Source organism: Barbus barbus (assembly GCF_936440315.1).
Source record: "Barbus barbus genome assembly, chromosome: 36".
In the NCBI taxonomy this organism is placed as follows: Eukaryota; Metazoa; Chordata; class Actinopteri; order Cypriniformes; family Cyprinidae; genus Barbus; species Barbus barbus.
This window is the reverse complement of record NC_136714.1, coordinates 9439093-9462483: the sequence shown is the minus strand read 5'-3', so window position 1 is coordinate 9462483 and position 23391 is coordinate 9439093. Positions and strand designations below refer to the sequence as shown.

The following is a 23391-nucleotide window of genomic DNA, read 5'->3' as shown; positions in this document are numbered from 1 at the left end:
CACTCAAGGATTATTGAATCCTGAATTAAAAGCAGAGACCTGAGTGTGCGTGATCAGACACACAGTAAAGTGGAATAGCAATTCCACAGAGAGAGACACAGCCTTACATGTTCCTTCTGATCATTTATCTCCTGAGCCAGGCAAAAACAACCACCTTCCCCAAGCCAAACCTACTGCTTTTCCACAGCCTGTCCAATGGCTGGCCTGTATTTCATACAGACGTCTCTTCTCCTCTCTAAACAACTGACAGGGAATATGAGCAGCTCTCAGAGAGGAGGACGACTTCACATATTTTTGGTTTTGGAGCTATTAAAGAATGACAGATGATGAAAAAAAAGAGCCAGAATTCCCCGATTATGGCAAAGAGTTTAGTAGGAATGTTGAAAGATGAAGCAATGACGGTAGATGCTAAGTACTGGAAAGTATTTACACACATGTGCACACACATGCTGTATATGAATCAAGCCAGACCTCACACACACACACGCACACATTTTTTCAGAGGTCAGGACAAACCAAAGTGGTTGAGTCTCAAAAATTTGTACTTTCAATGCCAGCATTGCTACCTAAGAGAATTAGGACATCTGGCCAAATAGCTAATAACTTCTTTTTTACACAGTACTGTAATTTTCAAAACTTGTCAGTGTCAGCTCTCACTGGAAACCTTTTCTATCAATGGGCCTATGGTTAAACTGACGCAATGATCTCATGTTACAGGCTCTTCGCCACATCATCAGCTGCCAAGAATTCATTGTCTTTTCCCTTTCTCTTTCTTAAACACAAGGAAAAACTGATACTCATACCTCACACTTGCATTTACACAGTTAAAACAAGGTTAAGCCTTCACATTTCCTTCAGTCAGATCCATCAAAAGCCCAGCAAAACTCAAAATTAAATATGGCTAAAGTTGATGTCATATTTCAGGGTATTAAGATGGAAATTGGGCTTCAGTGCTTTCACTGGCTTCCCACTGGCTTCATATTATAACTAACTTTTGTGTGTTTTTTGCTACCTGGTTTCAATGCATAAACATACCTGGGTGCAATTTTAGATGCGAAATATGTACCAATTAGTACATATCACTGCAGTTTCCAAAAGAAATGAACACTAGAGGCAGTAAAACTAAAAGGCAGTAAGACGCCTTTTACTTCTTTTCACACACATTTACAGAGTTTCGATTAATAAAGTGTAATTACTTGAAGAATATTATGTTATGACTTCAAAACAATATTAATATGCTGGGAAATTTAAAAACGGATACTTTGAACGTTAGCATCACACATATCCAGCTTCATATCTATGGGTTTTCATAGACGGTAGGTTTGTTCGGTAGCTCACGGAGTACGATGTACTTGAGAGGTGATGAGCTCCGGTTCGAATCCCGTGTAACTACATGTCGACAAAACAGTTCAAATCTGCATATAAAGAAGTTCAAATAGTATGGTTGCATCAACAAATGTGTTTTTATATCATTTTTGCATTTGTCAACACTATCGGGTAGGTTTAGGGTTGGGTTTGGTGTAGGGCATATTTCCAACATGATAGAGCATTAATTTTTAGCGACGGCCCCCGGATATTTTAATGGGGGGGAAAGGGGGAAGTGGTTTGTGGCCGAGTATGGTGACCCATACTTTGTAATTTGTGCTCTGCATTTAACCCATCCAAGTGTACACACAGTAGTGAACATACACCTGGAGCAGTGGGCAGCCAATGCTGCGGCGCCCGGGGAGCAGTTGGGGGTTCGGTGCCTTGCTCAAGGGTCTCACCTCAGTCGTGGTATTGAGGGTGGAGAGAGTGTTGGTTATTCACTCCCCCACCTACAATCCCTGCCGGACCTGAGATTCGAACCAGGTTGGTTTTATGGCTTTAAGTTCAAAAACACTACTGACTGGAAATCAAAAAGTTTTTTTAAGTCTTATTTTTCCATAGAAACTTCCAAAACTTTTGTGGCATAACGCCACAATGCAATACGCTTTCAGCAACAAGCTATTTCAGTTTTCCTCCATAATGAAAACAAAAATGGGGTGACGCTCCATCAGTTTTGCATGCTTTCTCACACACGTGATATATTTTGCACATAAAGAGTGCAAAACTATAAACACATCCTGTACCTTGTAGTTTCAAGACTTTGGTGATGCTTCAGCAAACAGTTTACTTTGTGCGATTTTCCTTATGGAGCTTGAGGGATTTGTTATGTTTCTAAATTCCCAGACTCTCCTCAGTTGTGATACATGAGGAGCAGTACTTCAATGCCACAGAAATAAAAATCATGACTCACAAAATGTATTGTCACTTGCCATTTTTATTGATTAGCACCATGTGTAATATTAACTGTTTTTTTTTCTGAATATTTATTATGTTGAGTTGATTTTTTTTTTTTTTACATATCTACAACAGTCCATACAGTTTGCGCACAAAAAAATAAACAAATAAATAAATAAAAATAAATAAATTAATTTTTGGGTGAAATATTCCTTTAATCCAATAACTTTTTTTTATTAGTAAATGGGATAAGAAAACTAAACAGATTTACAATACTGTTTGGGAATTTATTTATTTATTTTTTTTAAAGGGATTAATATATTGGATGCATTAAATTGATTAAAAGTGACATTTACAATATTTTTATTCCAAATGAATGCTGTTCATTTGAACTTTTTGCTTATCAAAGTATTCTGAAAAAAATGTCTCTATGTATCTCGTTACTGTAACTTTACTTTACTTTAAACAATTTTGCTTCTCAAGTAAAATTAACTTTAAACCAAAGTAAAAATACTGATAAAGAAAATTATTTTTGCAGTGCTGTGCTAAGCCGGGTTCACTCGACTGGAAACTCTTGAGTTGAAATATCAGTTTAAAACAGCACTGTAGGACACCTTCAGAACAACTGGGCCAGAGGGAGAGCAAGAAACAGAGCAATAAGGGAAACACCTCTTTGTTTCCATGAACCAACAAACCCAAATCTCGATGTCATCCAATAATTTGAAGAATTCAGATATGAGCTTCTCACAGTGAGTTCAAGTAAGTACAGCCTTAGGGAGGAACTCCTTATCTGGCTTACTATTCCCTTTCCAGTCTCTGTTATTCAGTCCACAGGAAGGAGAGGCGTGTGTTTAAGGTATCAGGAGACTTCTCTGAAGCAGGCCAGACCACTCTCCTGCTCTCTCTTTTCACAGCTGCCACATCACAAGACTCTTAAGTCGAGGTTCACAATGAAAGCGCAGAGGTCATTCCAGAAATGAGAGCTGAAGGAGGCAACTCCCAGTCAATCCCGTGCCCAAAGCTCTAGAATTATTTAATTTGTGCCTCTAAACCGCTCTGTTACTTTAGCACACTGTGCACTCTGGAAATTGCAAACTGTTTATTTCTTTCTTTCTCCGCCACTTTATGTTTTGGAGAGCGTTGCTGGTGGAATGTTAATGACATCATCAAAGCACTCCGAAAGATTCCCAGGCGACAGGTGCCAGGAGATTTCTGAAGCAACCCCACCTGACTAGTGCTCCCCTTTCATCCTCCACCGCCACGGTACGATGACACACACACACACAAATGGCGCAAAGTGCCATCAAGGCCTGCTGCTTAAGTCTGACAGATGGCCCCCCTAAAAAACAGCGCCGAGTTTCTCATTTGGAGCATTTTTCAATTCATCTGAGACAGCTCAGAGGTCACTTGAGACTCTCGGCTCTAAGCTTGTGCACCGCTCTCATGACGCTGCCTAAACCCACACTGAACAAACCTGACATCAAAAAAGAGTGTTCAGAAGATTAAAGGCTATCGGTCGGATCCTGAATCAGAGTAATGTACACTCAGTTTCATCAAAGGTGGAGAGAAAGGATTGTATCGGCACAGAGGATGACTGCTGGAGTCCCGTTAAAGAAATGCACACAAGTAACGCAAAATACAATGAGTTGGGACGTGCAAAACTACACTTTTTCGAATTCGGTGTCAAGAAAACCATGCACAACACAATGCAACAATGAATAAAGCAGTTCATGAAGCACTGTGAATAATAATGTAAAATTTTTGTTTTAAAAATGTTTCAAGTTTTTTAATGTACAGTTTTTTTATGATCTAAAAATAAAGTATAAACCCCTAAAATGTAAAAATACAGAGTTACAGACCAGCATTATGAGTATAACATTTATTGAAAAAAAGTCACATTTATACCATTATATGTTTGAGACATTAGGGAGATTGGATTACTTCATTCGGAGTGCTTAATGGGAGTGGGAGTTGACTTATGAGCTTGTTTTTTTGTTTTTTTTTGCAGGGTTTCTATGGTAACGGCAAATTTTGATTTGAGAATTTAAGGCAATGTTTTTTTTCAGAAATTTGTGTATTATTCAGCTGAACAATATAGCATCACTTAAGCTCAGATCTCATGGTAGGTCTGTCTTGGAAGGTTTATGCTATAAGGCTTCTCTATAGAGAAAGTCAATGGGATTTTTACTTCCAGAAAGTGTATTTATTACATTAATATTATATATATATTTTTTTTTTTTTTTGCGTTCAACGTCAGCTAGAAAAAGGAATACAAAGGAATGGAAAGATTTCAAAGTTGAAGTACAACACAATGGCCAAAGAGTGTGAATTTGTACAGTATGGCTATAGTAGTGGTTGCTTTAACAGAAATTAAATCAATTATAAAACTTTACTAAAAGTTTAGGTAAAAAAAAAAAAAAAAAAACTATCAAACATGTGAAAAAACTAAATGGTTTAACACTGAATTATATGTCATTTTTGCTGTGAAATACCATAAATGTATGGACTTTGGAAGTAAAAATTAAGAATGATATCATTTACAGTAAGCAAACAGGCATTGTTATCAAAAAATAGTTTCTTTCATTTTTGTTATCAGTAATGTAAGGGTGTTTTGTGTAACATTTGTTATTGAATTAATGTGTATTGTATTATTTTAGTGCCATGTGTGTTATTCTAATAGTATTTTGTTTTTGTGCCTATATGATCCTGTGCACTCGTTTTTTTTTTTTTACCTTTAATTTAACAGGATTTTACAGGGCAGGACAAAATAATTAATCAAAACACTTATTGATACCTCATGGCTAAAAAAAATGTACAAGAAGACATCTAGATTATCTAGTTGACCTCATTAGTCATTAGTTGTTAGATGACTAGTCGACAATTGTGACCTGTCACCTATCGCTAACAAAGAGTTACACAAACATCTATGCATGTGTGGGTGACTTGGGTCAAGAAGCCAAACAAGCAGCAATCTGACTAATGAGAAAAATGGAGGCTTGTTTACATGAAATGTAAGATGTTTCTGTACTCCCTGATGAGCTGGACTAATGATGTCATAATTACAAAAGAATAAAACAAGCCATCTCATATCTCAGCAGTGGAATTTGTAAAACAAAACTTATGAGGCTTCCTCTCACTATGCTGAGTCTGAAATGTCAGAGGCAATTGTGTCAACAAATGGAATTGCAAAAAATAATTATCATTACCAACAGGTTTCCCACTCCCTGTATTCCATTGGTCAACTAGTCCCGCCCCCAAACTCACACCATTGGTTGAGTTGATGTTGCTATGTTAGCCTGGGCAAATCAAACAAACAAAGCAATGTTCTGAAAGCAACACAGTTACAGTGTTTACACATTTCATGGGAAATCAGCCCTTCAATGGCTTACTAATAGCACATTAATCTAGGATAGCAGAAAGAATCTTAAAATATCTTGTTTCACCTTTAAAGACACAACTATCCACGAGCCCAATTAATCCCCTTGTATATTGTGCTAAACTTCATTGAGTAGGAGGATCCTGCTAATTTCAGGCTTCCTGCTACAAACTACCTTTAGCCGCAGCAACAGCTTGTGCCCCTGCTGGAGAACTGAGGCACAAGCTCACGGTGAACCTCCCACTCACTTCACACTTAGCAGGGGTTCAGACCTCACAGCGCGCAACTGCCCTACTGAGCTCCATGACAGGTTCTGCACCAATGAGCTCTGAGCTCCATCCTCTGCTGTAGAAAGAACATGAACGTGTCAGCAAGGACACTGTGAGGTTTATATGATGCTCTCCATGTTCAGATTGCAGTTACAAACAGAAACTGGGTTTATAGCGATAGTTCACCCCAAAATTTAAATTCTATCATCATTTACTCAAGTCCAGGTAACCAACATTTAGAAGATCCTAAATGGTCATAAAGCTGCTGTTAAAGTAATCCATTTGAATCAAGCGGTTTAATCCAAGTCTTGTGAAGAGATATGCTGGCTTTATATGATGTGCATCACACGCTAGAACAGACCTCACTGGTTCTTATGCATCACTCACTCACATTTGAGCTTCTGTGTTTACAATAATAAGTGATGTGTCTATGTATGTGTGTCATTTGTGTAGATAAATAAAAGCTTAAGTTAAATCTGTTCATAATATAAAGTGATCATATATCTTCACAGGACTTAGATTAAGCCACTTGATTACTGTAATGATTACTGTAATTACTGTGATAGGGGTGGTGATGGCACAGTGGATAAGACACATGCCTTTGGTGTGAGAGACCCGGGTTTGAATCCACTGTGAGACACCAATGTGTCCCTGAGCAAGACACTTAACCCCTAGTTGCTCCAGAGGCGTGCGACCTCTGACATATATAGCAATTGTAAGTCGCTTTGGATAAAAGCGTCAGCTAAATGAATAAATGTAATGATGCCCTGGCCTTTTTTGGATCTTCTAAGTTTTGGTTAAAGGAATTTTTAATTTTTGAGGGACATCTTGTGTTTTGATCTTAAAATAGTTTATCCTGCTTTAATTTTCAGAGACAACGCAGCGATTTATAGGCTCTCTTACCAGAAGAGTAAGAGGTTGTTGTTGTTGTTTTTGAGCAAACAACATTTGATCCAACCAATGGAGTGAGTTGGGGGTGGGACTTTTGTTACTGTTGTTTGGGAAGTCTGTTAACCAGAAGTTTTGGCTTACTTTTTTTCAGAATTGTGAAGTGAAAGGAAATGTTGAATATAGGGTGGGGTTTGATTTTAGCATACATCCTAGCCATCTCTAGCTCGCAGCACATTGACAGTTGGAGGGAAGCTGCCCAAGCCGTCAAACTGATGTCAACAGAGAAGGAATGGCATTAAGGTGAAATAAATGTTCTGATTTTGACTAAACATTGTGAAAAAATTTTTTTTTCTGTGTATTAAATTGCAGTGAATAATTGTTCACTATGAGACTAGTAATGAGTACAAACAAAGCACATGTAAAGCAAACAAAGTAAACTGGTTATAGTTCTTAGAAGGCGCTTTAGAAAACTGGAATTCCGTTCGGTGCCATAATGGTTACACACGTCAACATTCAGCTATTCAGATACCCTGGTTCTAATTGTAACAAATGAAAAACAAAGCCAAATGGTCATTACGTTTATGGACCATCTGGTTGACAAGGGGCTGAGACACAGACTATGTCCAAATTCTGAAGCGTCAAGACACAACCAATTCAGATTAGGGCAGTGTTTGATTTTAGTGCTATCTGCTAGCTATCTCTAGCTCACAGCAGACTAACGGTTGGAGGGAAGTGGTCAAGGATGTCCTGCCCAAACCGTCAAACATTGTAGCATTCTAGAGGTGAAGCAAATTTTCTGATTTTGACTAAATATTCTCCAATTCTGGCTATTAACAAACCCCTAACTATGAATTTGGCCTTAGTAAACTCATAATTTGCTGCTTTTTATTTAGTTAGAAAGGTAATTTTTAAGTTTAGGTATTGGGTAGGATTGGAGCTGTAGAATATGGTAATTCAGAATATGTGCTTTATAAGAACTAATAAACAGCCAATATGTTAAAGGGGTCATCGGATGCCCATTTTCCGCAAGTTGATATGATTCTTTAGGGTCTTAATGAAAAGTCTATAACATGCTTTGGTTAAATCTTCTCAATGGTAGTGTAAAAAACACCTTTTTTACCTTGTCAAAATCAGCTCTTTTCAGAGCAATCTGTTTTGTTGCATGTTCCTTTAAATGCTAATTAGCTCTGCTGACCCCAACCCTCTCTTCCGTGGGGTGATGAGCCATAGTGTTTACTTTAGCCGCATTTAGCCGTGAAACATGCCAACTAGCACAATATTAGGAAAGGCAATTTGGAAAGATTCATAAAAACCCCTTATACTCACTTCTTCTGTAGTTGAAGCTGGATCATGAATGATTTGAACATAGATGCATTTAGGTAGATCGGGAGGCACATTCCCTTCAAAAACAAAGGTAATCCACTGCATCTTCAGCAGCTCAGATGTCAGGAGTAAATGATGACTGGTATATTAATTACTACATCCAACAACAGAACACCTCAATCGCTTAGGCGCCATTCTTGTCTACATCTGCTTCAGCGTCGAAACAATGGCGGATTGTTACAGCTCATTCAGGGCGGGTCTAAGGTAAGACGGCCATGTCAATCAACTATTGTGGGAGCGGCCTGGGTTTGTGTGACATAACACAGACAAGAAGCTGAGAACGGCTTGATTTGAAAAAAGGGATATTATTTATAGGGATTAAATAAAAACCACTGGGTTGATTTTTATCATTATAGGGTGGTTGTGTACACACAATACTAACACACATTTATGTTCAAACAACATGTAAAAGTGAATTTTGCATCCGATGACCCCTTAAATAACAGGCATACTAATAAGCAACTAGTTAATAGTGAGAATTGGTCCCTATACCAAATTGTTACCGATTATTTTTCCTGTGGATTAAATTGCATTGCTGATGGCAAAACCAGGCATCCAACAATATGGTTCCTCTGTGTTGTTATCTTTATAGCTATGGACATTACCTCATATAAATAGAATGATTATTAAAACTTCTTGTTTATTCTTTGTGTGAATGGCCCTTTAGAACATTGCTAATTCATTCGGTGCCATAGCGGTTACACACGTCAGCGTTCAGCTATGAAGCTATGCAGCTAATGCATTTGAACACATTCTTTGCAGTCATAGCTGGGCTTGGGTAAAAAAAAAGGGTTAATATAGAGTGCAAATGAAAACGGTTTAAATGAGTCACTGATACCAATGCCAATACCAATGTTTGGTACCAATTATTGACTGTTACAAAGGGTTTTTGGAATTATGCAATTGGGCAAATAAAAATACGATCACTTAAGGCTGTTCAGAATATTTTGTTCTAGAAAGAATGCTTACAAAGGGCCTAAAGTAAGGGATTTATCATGCCAACTGCACCCCCCAGCAGACAGAGATTAAGTGTTTTACTCAGGGGCAAAAGGGGTGTGTGACCAGAGGAAGTGATTCTAGAGATCTGCCTTTCTGCAGAGTTTAGTTACAACTCTAAACAAACACCTGATGGTCTTGCTTAAAAATTGTGGGCAGGTGTTAAGAGTGGTTAAGACTAAACAGCAGGAATGTAGATTTCCAGGATCAGGATGGAGCCCTCCTGACAATAGGTGGAATTTAGTGGTGGTAGGGCCAATTTCTTTTAAAATCTCAAAGATGTGAATAATAGAGAAACTCATTATACATTTATGTTATCATATGAGGATGCTGCAAGTGACAAAATGACATGGTAAAATAATCATGAGGACAAACATTTATATATAGATGCAATGATGCAAAACATTTAATTTTTGGTAAGAAATATTTCAATATAAAATTTAGACCTGTGTAATATCCAAATATCCATATAATTGATTATCTGTTAGTTAAGAAAGGTTAGTGTACCTTAATCTCCATAAAATCTGTTCTAGCCCCTGGAATTACATAATTATCTTATTATGTAAGAATTAGGCATGTGTGTTTGTCCGTGTGCATGTGGGGGGGTACAAATATTAAATATGAATGGAACTGAATATGCAGTCTGCATCAAAAGCAGTTAGGTTGTGTGGTCACGTGCTTTGAATGTGTCATTGAGAATGATGCTTTGTCAAATACAGAGAGTGTCATTTAGTTGCACTTATTTGCTATTGGCATGGATTTAACACTTGATTTGATAAAGGACTTATGAAAATCCAGTTTACTGCTGAATGTTTTACGATTTTCATGATGCATGTTCCCCATCCTGCAGCTTGGTTGTGGAGCATACAGCAGACTACTGCAATCTGACATAGTTTACTGAAACTTTACAACCTTTACAACTGTGATTCAGATACCTGAATCGACTCTTTCATATGATGAAATGTGCTTCACTATACCATTTGATTGTTTATGTAGTTTTTAAACAATTTTTTTGCTGAATTGCTGCTGCAATGATCAATGGAAAATGGCCATAGTGACATCAGTTTTTAATAAAATTCAGTTTACTGCCTGCTTTTCTCTTGCAATAACAGCACAGTGTTAACCACACACGTCAAATACCGCTGAGCTTTGTAAATATAAAGTTTTTGTGCTGAAATAACGAATGCAAAATTGGCAAAACTTTAGTGAAATTGCCCCTGAATGCGCAAAAAAGTGTCTAAGAATAAAACAATTACCGGTGCAAAGCGGATCTGCTGAATTAGACTGCATTTTGCTTAAGGGAAAGGAAGTTCGCCCCAAATGCAACTTTAAATTCCTTTTATTCTTTTATGAGGGATCTAAAAAGGTGACTGTTTCCCTTCAGATTCCGTCTCCGGAGTGACAACCTTGTGGGTCAAATGGAATAATCCAGAAATCCACTCTACATCGACTAAAAGCCAGGCCCTGCTCTCCTGTGGTGCTGTACGTGTCTGTGAGTTCACTGCGGGGCTACTGTTACCCCGCCTCTCAGCCTGCAGTGACGGAGGAGCAGGGGCTTGTACTTGTGAGGTCACTCTAGAGTGTTTTCCGATGCTGCCCAGACATGCTCTAAACTCCACGTGCTCCAGGCACAGAAATGTAGCACCCTCCGCGTGAGGAACGCCACAAAGTTACAAGTATAGACAGTGGAGGGCTAGTGTATCCATTACTGAGGCCGAGGTCTAAAAGCAACAGAAATAAGCTGCTTCCTCGATTCTCAAAGCCAGTTTCTGTTCAATCTGCCAGCTTTTTGTTAATTTCAGGATTTTCCATGTCCAGTGTCCATAAAATCCTTAAAGGGATATTTCATCTAAAAATGAGGGAGTGTAAATATTGGCAGAATTTTTGTTTCAAACATGTATGACATACTTCAATATTTTGAAATGTTTTTAATTTTTGTCAATACAATTAAAGTACATTTTGATTTGGATTAAATTTTTTTTCTTCATTTTTTAGAAATTACTAATACATTTTGTAATACACTGAAGTACAAAAAAAAGTGCAAATAGCCCGCCTTGTTGGCAAAAGCTATTTACACTAACTCCAGCCACCAAAGTGTGATTGGGATAGTCAAGACTGCAAAAAGATGCTCATTCAATATCAGTTTCAGTGGCGTAGATGGTCAGGTGCATGTTTTTTGACGTGATCGACCCGAGTTCAAACCTGCCTTGCCAAACTTTTTTTTCTCCCTTTTCAAATCTCATATCGCACCGGAAAGGCATTTATTTTCAATAAAAATGAAGGAAATAATCAAAAAGTTGAAAATAAAGTATCGGATAGGGTTAGGGTAGGTGTAGGGAGGGCTTTATTGTCCCAATAAGATGGCATCCATTTTATAGCTTAATTTGAATTAAAACTATAATTTACACTCAATATGTTATTATTGCGTACTGTTTTATAATGTACTACAATACTGAGGTGCAGATAATTGCCACTATTTGCAATAAGTAGTATAAATAGCAGGAAAATCTTGCTATTTTGACATAGTGTAAATAGAATCTATAACTATTTGCACAGTGTAAATAGCATATTGTTAAAAAATACTGCTATTTTCACTTAGTGTTGGATCAGTGTGCTACCCCTGTTGGCGTTGCTTGGAGTTTGTTTTCACCCGAGTGAACATGCTGATAGATATAGGATCATCCATTTTCTCCCCAGTCAGTGAGAGTTGGTCGGTGTCTGTTGGTGCAGTGTGAACATGACAGTTATTTTTCATAAGATTCTAAATCCAACGGCCAACTTGAGCCAACGTGTTTGTTGGCGTTCGTCAGTGCGGTGTGAATTGGCCTTTAAATGACCACTGGGTCACTCAAATGCCCTGTTGTACACTTGATTTGGAGACATTAAGGACAGATATTTTGTGTTCTTAAATGAGAGACAGTCTGTAACATTGCGATGTTTAAGAACCCAAGCTGAACTGTGTTTGAATAAAGAATCACTTTTCAACCCATATCTACCACATTCAAACCACCAAAGGGCACGAGAATTCTTTCAATTTCATCCAAGATATAAACACATGCATAATATCTATGTCGATCTCTAATTCATGGAAAACTGCCATGGCTGAATAGTTTTTCAAGGGCAATTTGTGAGAAGAAATTTTTGACGGTGTAGAATGTTAGCAAATTCTTAAGTCGTCCCTCTGTGATGTTATTTGGTAACACAATGTACAGCACACACGCGCATTGTTTTTTTGGGATGTCAATACATTGTGACTGGCAGCCTTCTTTCAATAGCCTTAACCATGCCAGTCAGTGCTCAAGCATGCACAGAATCCCGGCAAGAAGGACCTCTGGCGGATATCCAATATAAAAGCTGTTCTTACATCCAATAGCAAGTTGCTAAATCACCTTTCAGCACAGCAGTTAAGACAGCATACAACTAATCTGAATCATTACTACACTGAAGCTTTCACTTAAAACACAGTGCTCTGTGTGTACACGAGCAATTGCCATGAATGTCCTTGATAAATAAAGGATTTTTTTTTTATCTAAAGTCCTTAGAAATCTACTCTTTGTATTCATATCAATAAACTGACATTTTCAATGAAATTTTAGATATAATGTCTTAAAATGCAATGTCATGTAACCATCAAATAAAAAAGTACACATTTTTCTTAAATACATGCTAGTATAATTCAAAAAATTGTTTTGCAAATATCATGAAGTACTAAATGATAAAATATATTTGTAAACTAATTTATAATAACTACTTTATAATATATTTTGATAATTTATTTTAGTTGTCACACAACATGATATTTTACAACCTGAACCAACCCTAAAAAGGTCAAATTATGCTATATTTAAAGAGAGTTTGAAAACGCAATTAATACAATTAATAATGTTATAGCTCTGTATAGCTATCTTTATGAGGACATATATTGACACAATGCAATCTCCAGCTCCTTACCCTAAACCTACCCATCAGAACTAAGTGCCTCACCCAAACCCTTACCCTAAACCTAATCTTTACCCAATTATAACCTGATCACTAAAACCAAGTCTTGACCCTCAAACAGGCCTTTAAAGGGGTCTCAGAAAGTGTGGACCGGCCAAAATGTTCTCACTTTAGAAGATTGCCCTCACTCGTCTAAAACTCAAACCGACCCTCACAAAGATAGCTGTACAAGTGCACACACACACACACACACACACACACACATACAGTATATATATATATATATATATGTGTGTATATATATATATATATATATATTTATGTTTATAAAATTAAAATGTATGTAAATGTGTGAATTGCCCACATTAACCCACATTGCACTGGATAAACATCATGCAGTGATGCTTTATATAAGAGAGCAAATAACTTACCAGGCCATCGCAATTGCTGATAGCCACTGATGTATCCTGCACATTGGTAACATAACCCACATATAAACAGTCACTGGGCAACAAGGGCTCAGAGTGCGTTTGGTTATCGTCCTCAAGCCACTCCACTTTGGCTCCAGGGGCCACGAGCCTGGAATTTAGCCTGAGGCAAAGGTGAAACTCCTGTCCGAAAACAGTGACATTATAAAAGAGTGTCTCCTTGTGCCTCAGGTGATCCTGCTCTGAGTTTGTCTCCTCATGGGTCTCTCCATGCTGGTTGGCCTGCCTCCTCTTGCGCCGTTGGGACCCCTGGCCACTCAACTGACTGGCAGAGACGGCGTGGGAGAGGAAGCGTCCGTCTGCATCCACGCTCACCGGCCTCACTAGCCCGTACTCCCTCAGGACATGCTGCAGGGAATCTGCCAGGGGCATGCACACAGTTACACACATTCAAATGTGCACACACACACACACACACGCAAACACAAACACAAAGTCAATAGATTTCACAGTGCACACCAGAAGCTTCCAGGCAGAGTCAAAACTCCACCAATCTCTATATCAACTGCAAGACTTACATTATGCAGACAGTACAGCTGTCCAAACACAGCCAATATTTAAAATTACAGCTTTATTAAAAGTAAGAAAAATCTATAGAAACATTGCATTGAATAGAAGGGGGTAAGTTGAGTCACCTTATGCTTAAATTGTCCTCTAGGCAAGGAGAAATGTGACACGTGTTACAACTAATATATCTAACTATATTTCACAATGTCTTCTATCACCTTTATCAAAGAGTCAGGGAAAAAACATATTATTTATTTTTTTAAATGGGGTTACACAAGCTGCCCCTTGTTATATCAACAGGCAAGTTAGGTAAATGCATGATCAATTTGAATTTTAATGAAAACACTGAATGTGAAACATTAGTTATTTATACAAAGATTATGATGATGATGATGATGATAGTAATAATAATAATAATTAGTCACATTTTGCTTCACATTATTCTAAGACAATCAATAATCAGCTATTAATTAAAATAAGCTTTAAAATTTATTTAAATTGATTAAATTCTTGTTAGAAAAAAAAAAAAAACCTCTCAAAAATATCCTTTATTGTACTGAACAAACTCCAACCATCATATAAAATGATCACAAACTCATTATCACTAGTTAAGCCAATGGCACAACTTACCCCAAAGCATCTAAAACACCTCACAGAAACATTTAAATGTGCAGTTCTCCAAAATGCATATACTTTTAGATTTGCATAAATTCTCCCTGAGAGTATCTGCCATGTCATTTTGACATGCAAAAAACTAAACAAACAAAAAAACACTTTTTATTGTGCATCCCTTAAATCAATTACAGGCAAATGAATATGACCACTAATACCTATCTATATGGTCACAGGACTAGAACTGTACATTTTTTTTTAGATTAAGGGGGGCGACACATCTTACCCTATTCTCCCAAACAATGTGTCATGCATTCCTATCATAATGAGAGAGCAGCAACATATTTGGCTGCTCTGTTTATGCATCCTATGCATATGTGTCCTTCACTTCATCAGGAAAGAGCAGCTTACAGCAAAGTCAACACTATAATATGATTTGTCTTTTATAATTTGACAGTAAAATAATGTGCATGGCTATTCTGTATAAATTACTCTCCTGTGTTCTCATCTTGACAGTAATGTCGGCATTTTGCGACAGTTATTTCAAGCTGGAGACAAGATCCATCAGCTGTTATACATTATTGACAGGTCGCATGGATTTTTGCGCTTCCTTTGAGTTTCACAATCAACGTTAAATTCGTAAATATAACCAAATGTGTATAGTAGCCTACTGTATCATGACGTTCTTTTTACTGTGTCAAAAGTTAGAGATCTTTCAGTTTAGATGCCATGCAAGCAAACTTCCAGACACTCAAATTCAGTGAAAACGTCGCTGACAATAAAATAATTTTACTCTGAAAACTAGTATAAGTTGATGAGCCAGAGAAACTGAGTTGCTGCTTCATTACGCTGAACATCGGAACGGATCCGTATCTCCTGCATAAAGTAACCGTGATCAGAACTGACAATAAAAACATCTTCACGTACCTATACTGTTGGCGATGTAAAGAGTATCCGCGTGCTGAAAGTGAAGGAAAATAATGAAGAATGCACATCCAGGAGTATAGACATCCATGGCAGGTCCGCGGAGAGGGGAGAGCGCACGGGCGAAAGGCGGACTTTGAAATCTCAGATAAGCGATCCAGCACCGAACGCTGCCCCCTCCTTCCCCCCTCCCCTTCCAGACTGACTGCAAAGTGCACTGGGGAAGATAGGCTCTCATTCTCACCCTCCCTGTCCAGCCCCCTCTTCTCCTCTATATAGTCCACAGTAAGCGTGAATGCAGATCCTCTCGTGACAACAGAAGACCACCAGCGTAATAGTTCTTCTCGTCAACACAAAAAGGGAGCACCAGTAGCCTATATGGTTCTTGTGATGCACTGCTGTATAAAAACTGCTACGCTCGCTCTGCAGAGTCAGAATCAAGTTTTTTTTTTGTCTAAAAAGTTTGAGACGCACCCAGTAACCACTAAATACAAAGAAAAAGAAAAACATGTAATAAGCCTAGTACAAATACGAGGTGAATACAATATATAGCTACGATATATGAATATATACAATATATAAAAGAAAATAAGTGTATTATTTGAGTATTGTATTAAAGTTGTTGTTGTTTTCCCTAAAGTTTTACACACAAATAAATGAATCACTTTATAGCCTACTCACATTAGAAGGCAATCATATCAGTCTTCTAGATTTCAGAACAGCTAAGTCGTTTTATTCTACAGGAGCGGGTCGCCACCTCACGGTACCGCCATGTTTGCATCACATGACCAGTCATCCTACATAGCTAATTGAAAAAAAAAAAAAAACTTAGTAAAATAGTAATAATAATACTAATACGTTATTATGTTTGACTACAAATCATGTGCATTTAAAGGAAAATAGATAATTAAGATGTTAATTTCTTATCAAGAAATTTCAGAATGAGAAAATGAGTACTAGCTATTTGCACTTGTCAAGGAAACAGTAGCATTACATTCATGGAAAAACGAAATGCTCTTTTTGTAGTTGAGCTTATGGATGGTATCTTGTAGAAATCATTCTTAATTTTCCCCTTTCTATTTCTTAAAACTAAAACTGAGTACATCTGTTATAGTATTTTTAATATCATACATAATATTCTTCTACAGGACCACACAGCCGTTAGAGAAGATGCTTCCTGCTCTGTTATGAAGTTAGTGGATTATTGAAATAAATCACCTGGTGAGATTGGATGCTGGGTTCTTGGAAAAAGAATATCTAATGCATCTCTGTGGCGCAGGAGGAAATGGATCATGTGCCATCTATCTGTCAGCACCTTTACTTCTCCAACCACCTCTGTGGGGTATAGGCTCTAAAAGTACAATGACAGGCCTTCAGTGTATTTTAAAGAACGTTGTGCACTGATGATAGCATGCAAGGACCCATAGAGCTTTACACTTTACACTTGTTTGGAGTACAAACAACGGGACTTTAACATTGGTAACCATTTAAAATGTGATTGTAAACTGCTTTTTCAAATCATTGTTTCACTTTGAAAACAAAGTTTCCATTGTTTTCCTTACTAAAACTCATTATTTACCTATACCCAATTGTTTCTTTTATGGAACACAAAAGCAGACACCTAGCAGAATGTTCGCGCTGCACTGAAAGTGGACTGCCAAGATCCAAAAAAGAAACATCATAAATATACACTGTAAAAAAATCTGTAAAGCGCACAATATACTGTATAAATAAATTATAGGAATTATCGAGATTGTCTGTATTTATTTATTTATATATTTTTTATCCATATTTTGTACTTCATTGCGTTGCGTTTTAGGGTTAATGGAAACATCCATGAAATTACTGGATAATGTCCTGGCAGAAATTAAGGGATATACCCAAAAAATTAATTTTCATAATAATTCACTCACCCTTTTGTCATATCTGTATGAGCATTTATTTCTTCTGCAGATCTCAAAGAAGATCATTTGAAGAATGTTAGTAACCAGTTTTGGTTGCCATTGACTTCCAAAAAAGAAAGAAAGAAAGAAAGAAAGAAAGAAAGAAAGAAAGAAAGAAAGAAAGAAAGAAAGAAAGAAAGAAAGAAAGAAAGAAAGAAAGAAATGAAGTCTGATGAATGAGGTCTTTATGAAGTAATCCTATATCACCCACCCACACACACACACATACACACAAAATGTTATCATTCTTCACAATGCAATCAATAACAGACCAAATTGTGTATAAATGACAGTCTCGACAATGAAAGCCATCAAGTGAAAATATGAATTCATTTACCTTATACCTCTTGCCCCATGCTTACATACTATGGCTATGCAATTCAGGCTATATCAGTAATTAACTGTCATTTGCACTGCATTCACAAGAGAATTTTATAAAAAATTATCTTCTTTTTTTTTTTTACAGAACCATTTGTTTATCATTCTGAATCACAAAAACAGCACACTGAGAAACTGTAAGCTCAGATAGAAAAAGTCAGCTGTGGTTAACTTTATGACATAATAGCAGAGACCTCTGATTGTGGGATTTTAAGTGCAGAGCAGAAGACAGGGTTTCTGAGAGGGACGACACTAGGGCAGCTGGGACACCATCCATTTCTCATGCTTCTCTGACTGAGGTAAAAGATTGAGGTTGTCACTGTGGTCAAGGCAGACGATGGTTTAATCGAACCTCTACATTCCAACTCAATTGCTCAGCCAGATGGGTCATGCTATCATGCTTTACGCTAGGCAATCAACTTACCGCCTATCTTGTAGCTGGCATCCAAAATGTAAACTATGTGCAGAGAGTATACATTTTAAGGATTACTGCATGTAAAAACTGAATAGTAACCCATATTATAGCCAAAGACTGTTTTAAAGCTATTAAAAGTGCTATTTATTTTTATGGGGAAGGTCATATCCTAGGAATAGTTGAGAGTTTTGTCATTTGAACTTGTATGATGGGGTCAGATGAGGAAAGGCTACTTGAGTTTTAGTTCACTGAACTGAAAGAAGTTGCAAAAGAGTGAATGTGAAAGCAGATGGTCATGTATATTAATCCTCGTCTAAATAACACCCTCAGAGGCAATCTGCGAAAGGAATATTTTCTCAAAGCATTTTTAGAATTGGAATATTATTATTCTATATTATTATTATTAAATTAATTGATATGCAAACATTTTCCTGTGTGTGTGTGTGTGTGTGTATATATAGTCAAACCAAAATTTATTCAGACACCTTCAACATTTCTCACATTATGACAGTTTATTCGCTATAGTTTAGAAAATGGTAATAACATATGACAAGAACTCAGAGTTAAACTGTGTCAGAACAAATTCATCTTGATAATGTCAGATAACTTTGATAGAAAGGGATGTAATGAATTAGGTTGAATAGCTGTCAGCAGTCAGTTGTTAAATTTAAGTACACGATTTGATAATACCAATTTAGGTCAAACAATTAACAAGCAATGCTTAAAGGGGTCATCGGATGACCATTTTCCACAAGTTGTTATGATTCTTTAGGATCTTAATGAAAACTATATATATATATATATATATATATATATATATATATATATATACTTTGGTTAAAATTTCTTAATTATCTACCATGTCAAAATCAGCTCTGTTTTTAGCAAGCCATTCTAGTCCATGTTGCTTAAAATGCTAATGAGCTCTGCTGACCCTGCCCCTCTCTTCCGTGGGATGACGAGCGGTGCTGTTTACTTTAGTCACGAAACTGGCTAACTAGCACGTTATTAGGAAAAGCGATTTGCAAAGATTCATAAAAAAAAACCCTTATACTCACTTCTTCTGAAGCTAGATCAAGAATGATCGCGCGAACATAGACGCATTTAGGCAGATCGGGATCGGCGCATTCCCTTCAAAAAGACGAAAGTAACTTTAATCCTCTGCCTCTTCAGTGGCTCAGATGTCGGGAGTAAATGGCGTAAATGCTATATTCATTATTACATCCAACAACAAAACACCTCAATCACTTAATCGGAGACATCTTGTCTTCCCTTGCACCGGAGTCGACACAATGGCGAACTGATGACAGCTCACTCAGGGACGGGTCTAAGGTAAGACAGCCTTGTTGTCAATGAACTATCATTGGAGCGGCATGTACAGTCATTCTGACAGGAATCTCAGAACAGCCTGATTTGAAAAAGGGGATTTTAAAATAGGGATTTTTTTAAAAACCACTGGGTGGATTTTTATCATTATAGGATGGATGTGTACACACACTTCCTACACACATTTATGTTCAAACAACTTGTAAAGTGAATTTTGCATCCAATGACACCTTTAATTTTGTTCAGTCTGTGGTGTAAAAAGGTTGCATTAGCAATTAAAGAAAAAAAAAAAAAAACACTTGAGCAAAACATGGTCAGGTCAAAGTGTAATAATAATCTTTTATCCCAAATTTGTATCAATTTTACTGGTCCACTGTATGAAGATTTTGTTTGGGTCTAATATGTCACAGTGTCCTGCACCCACTAGTAAAAAAATACCAAAAATCATGTCTGGTGTCTGAATAACTTTTGGTTTGACTGTATATATAAAGAATGTTCATGCTGTTCTCTTCCATACAATGACACTCTTTTTCATAGTTTCTTTTATTTTTAATTTAATATTTTTTATTATTATTACATTTTCATTGTATGGAAGAGAGCAGCATGAAGATTCTTCTTAAAACAATAATATAAATCATATATTTATTATTAATATATTTATTAATTAATTATGTCCATATAATTTTATATAATTATTAGACTTTTTCCAAGAGAAAGTTTATATGTATGTAACAAAAAAGCATATTCAACACAAAATACACTTTTAAATAGAAATTTTCATTTGTAAACACAATATTGTCAGGCGACAATAGACTATTGCTATTCCTTCCCATTTACTGCCCAGTGTGGACAAAAAGATGAGTCAGCAAACTTCATGTAATAGAGCCTGAAGGGAAAAAAACAATAGATGCATACTGCAGCTAAACACAACCTTTAGATTAATAAACCAACAGATACATACTGCAGCTGGTTTCAGATACAACCTAAAGTCTAAACATGTCCAGCCATGGACCATCCAAAGTCCCTGAGATGCATTGGCTACTTAATTCACATTACGACAGATTATATCACACTGTTTGAATTTCTCTCCTGTTTTCCGGTGCACCTGGCCAAGTCCATCATATGATTCACTCATGTGGATCCAGGAAGAGGAGGACACTTCAGCAAGCTGACAGAGATTCTGTCTTACTTAGCTTTTGGTTTTAATCGGAGACTGCATGGATAGGACCCACAGCTGGCAGCTGTAAGCCCTAAAGGGACTTGTGACTGGTTAGTGGCTGTAAAACAGAGTTGGATCTATGTTGCCGTCACTGCTGGCTCTCAAACGAACCACGGCTGAGCCAGTGTGTCCCGCCAGAACGTGTGTTTCACATTTCTTCCTCTGCTCCCTCTCTCTCCTCTCCTCCTGAAACGCCTTCCGCACAAACTTACATCACGTGACCTGCTGGGTTAAACGGCTGCTGCTGAGCAGACACATGGATTACATGAACATACACTTAAAGGCATACAAGCGCAGAAATACAAGTACCGACAAGCCAGTTAGTTCATAGTTCACCCAAAAATGAAACTTCTGTCAAAATTGATTCACCCTCATGTCATTCTAAATCTATTCTTTTTTGGAAAATAAAAGATGTCACGAAGAATGTTAATGCCACTCTCTTTCATAGAATAAAATTGGACAGGGCTCTTAAGATAAAGTCAAGTAATTATACATCTGTCCTGACATCTTATGAAGAAAAAAGCCTCAAAAGGAAAACGTATTATTCATAATAAATCTACAAAATTGCTTCACTTAATATTATTTATAAAATCACGTCTGTCAAAAAATATTTTATTTTATTAATTATTTTATTGTATTATTATTTTTTTTTCTAATTCTAGTATTAATTTATAATGTTTATTGTATATTGCTAATAATATTATTAATGAAATATTGATGTAATATTAGTATTTACCTACTTGTTTAGTGCTTGAAAATCATGGTGCCAAAATGTGAGCACAAGCAGAAATAAAACAGGAAATGTGTTCATAAATAATTTGATCATATTAAAAATAATAATTTGTGATATTTGCTTAAAAAAGGAACTATTAGGTGAACTATTCCTTTAAGGAAACAACAAATCTGTTGAGTCCAATGAATATATTATGAACAAATGCTGAAAAGTAGGTCATACACTCCAGTAACATATTTTACACCTCAACACCATGGCAGTGTGGTTTACTGCCATGCCTTTCAGCCGAAGCACAAACCCCTGTTTTGGTGGATAGACATTTGCAAAAGAAGAAAAAAATTACATCACCACACGTCTTACAACTCTCATGAGGGTTTTATGCCTCAGTCATGTATTTTTCCATGGCAAACCTGTTTTGCTTTCACTTTGTTGAAGGAATCATGATTTTGCACCACAAGACGACTTTATTGAAAAGGTTTTGGTTGGAGGCCTTCAAGAGTCAAGAGCAGGGTCTATGAACTGCTTGATTTATGAATGACATTTACAGGACCAGAAAGAAAACAGAAGGGACTAGTAAAGGGAGCAGTCTGGCACTGTTATAAAAGATGTTGTTCAGTTTTCTGAAATAAACACACAAACTTGTACACAAGCACAAACTGCTAAGCCTGTTTAGACACACATTTTTATTTTACTTGCGAAACACTGTTGCTGCATCCACTGTTCACGTAACGCTGGGTTCTTCGGGAAGTTAAGGTTATCGTTCCCTCACAACCAAAAACACAGTTATTTAGAGTAGGCATTGCACCGATCATTTGACTAGTCGGTTAGTCAATTAGTTGACTTTAATACTCTCCCATGACGCTTTAACTTGAGGTCAACTAGTCGCTGGTCCTATAGAGGGCGCAGCATGATAAAAATCTTTGAAGTCCACTTTTACGCTCTGTTTACAGACAGTTAAAATGCATACTCCTTGAAAGGGACTTTGCTATGTACTCTCCACTAGACTCGTGAGTGCATCGGTAAAGGGGGAAAGCAGGCAGTGGACCAAACCACTGTTTTATCTGTGTCATCAGTTTGTAAGATCACATAGCTGAGTTGACTATGAAAAATGGTGTGGGATTTTCAAGGAATGCATCTAACACATTAGTAGGTACATTATTCTCTCAAGCAATGGAGACGAAGAGCCGACTGCACCTCGATAGTGATATCCCGAGTGGGTTCAGGTGAAGGTTATTCCTTTCTGCCGTTAATGGAGGAAGATTGGGAGAGCTCCCTGCTGAAGCACACAATAAACCCACTGAGCAGCCATATGCCAGATCAGCAGTGCACACTATGGTCCAGGAGGACCTCAAGGTCTTCTGGATCTTCTCCTGCACTGACTTATACCTTATACAGAACTGTTGGGCTAAAGCATGAGTGGGCTGTATGAGACATGTCTGTGACAGCAGCCAGCAGAATCTGCCTTGAAATTGGATCAGGAGGACTGTCACCGTGGTTACACACAGCGACACTGGCGCTCCTCATTAGAGGGTGTTTCATAGACAAGGTGTCTCCTGCAGGAAATACGTCCTCCTCTAAATCGACTGTTTCAATGTGCACTCACAGCACAGAGGAAATAGGGAAAGGATTCAGATTAGAAGACAACAGATATGCTTTGCGCAATGGTTTTCAATGGATTGAAAATAATTAACTCCGAAATTGCTAATACGTTTAAAAGAAACTGGCAAGGA

General features: G+C 37.2%; 1 protein-coding gene across 1 annotated transcript in view; it reads right to left on the bottom strand.

Moving 5' to 3' along the window:
• Window positions 1–15844, bottom strand: part of LOC306856303 (A disintegrin and metalloproteinase with thrombospondin motifs 2-like) — a 99090-nt gene extending 83246 nt beyond the window's left edge. The window contains exons 1-2 of the mRNA XM_079395483.1: window positions 15651–15844; window positions 13548–13963 (exon numbers count right to left, since the gene is read on the bottom strand). Coding sequence (XP_079251609.1) covers window positions 13548–13963; window positions 15651–15738 — 504 coding nt within the window. The 5' untranslated portion in view covers window positions 15739–15844. The remainder of the gene's footprint in view (window positions 1–13547; window positions 13964–15650) is intronic.
• Window positions 15845–23391: the final 7547 nt, after the last annotated feature.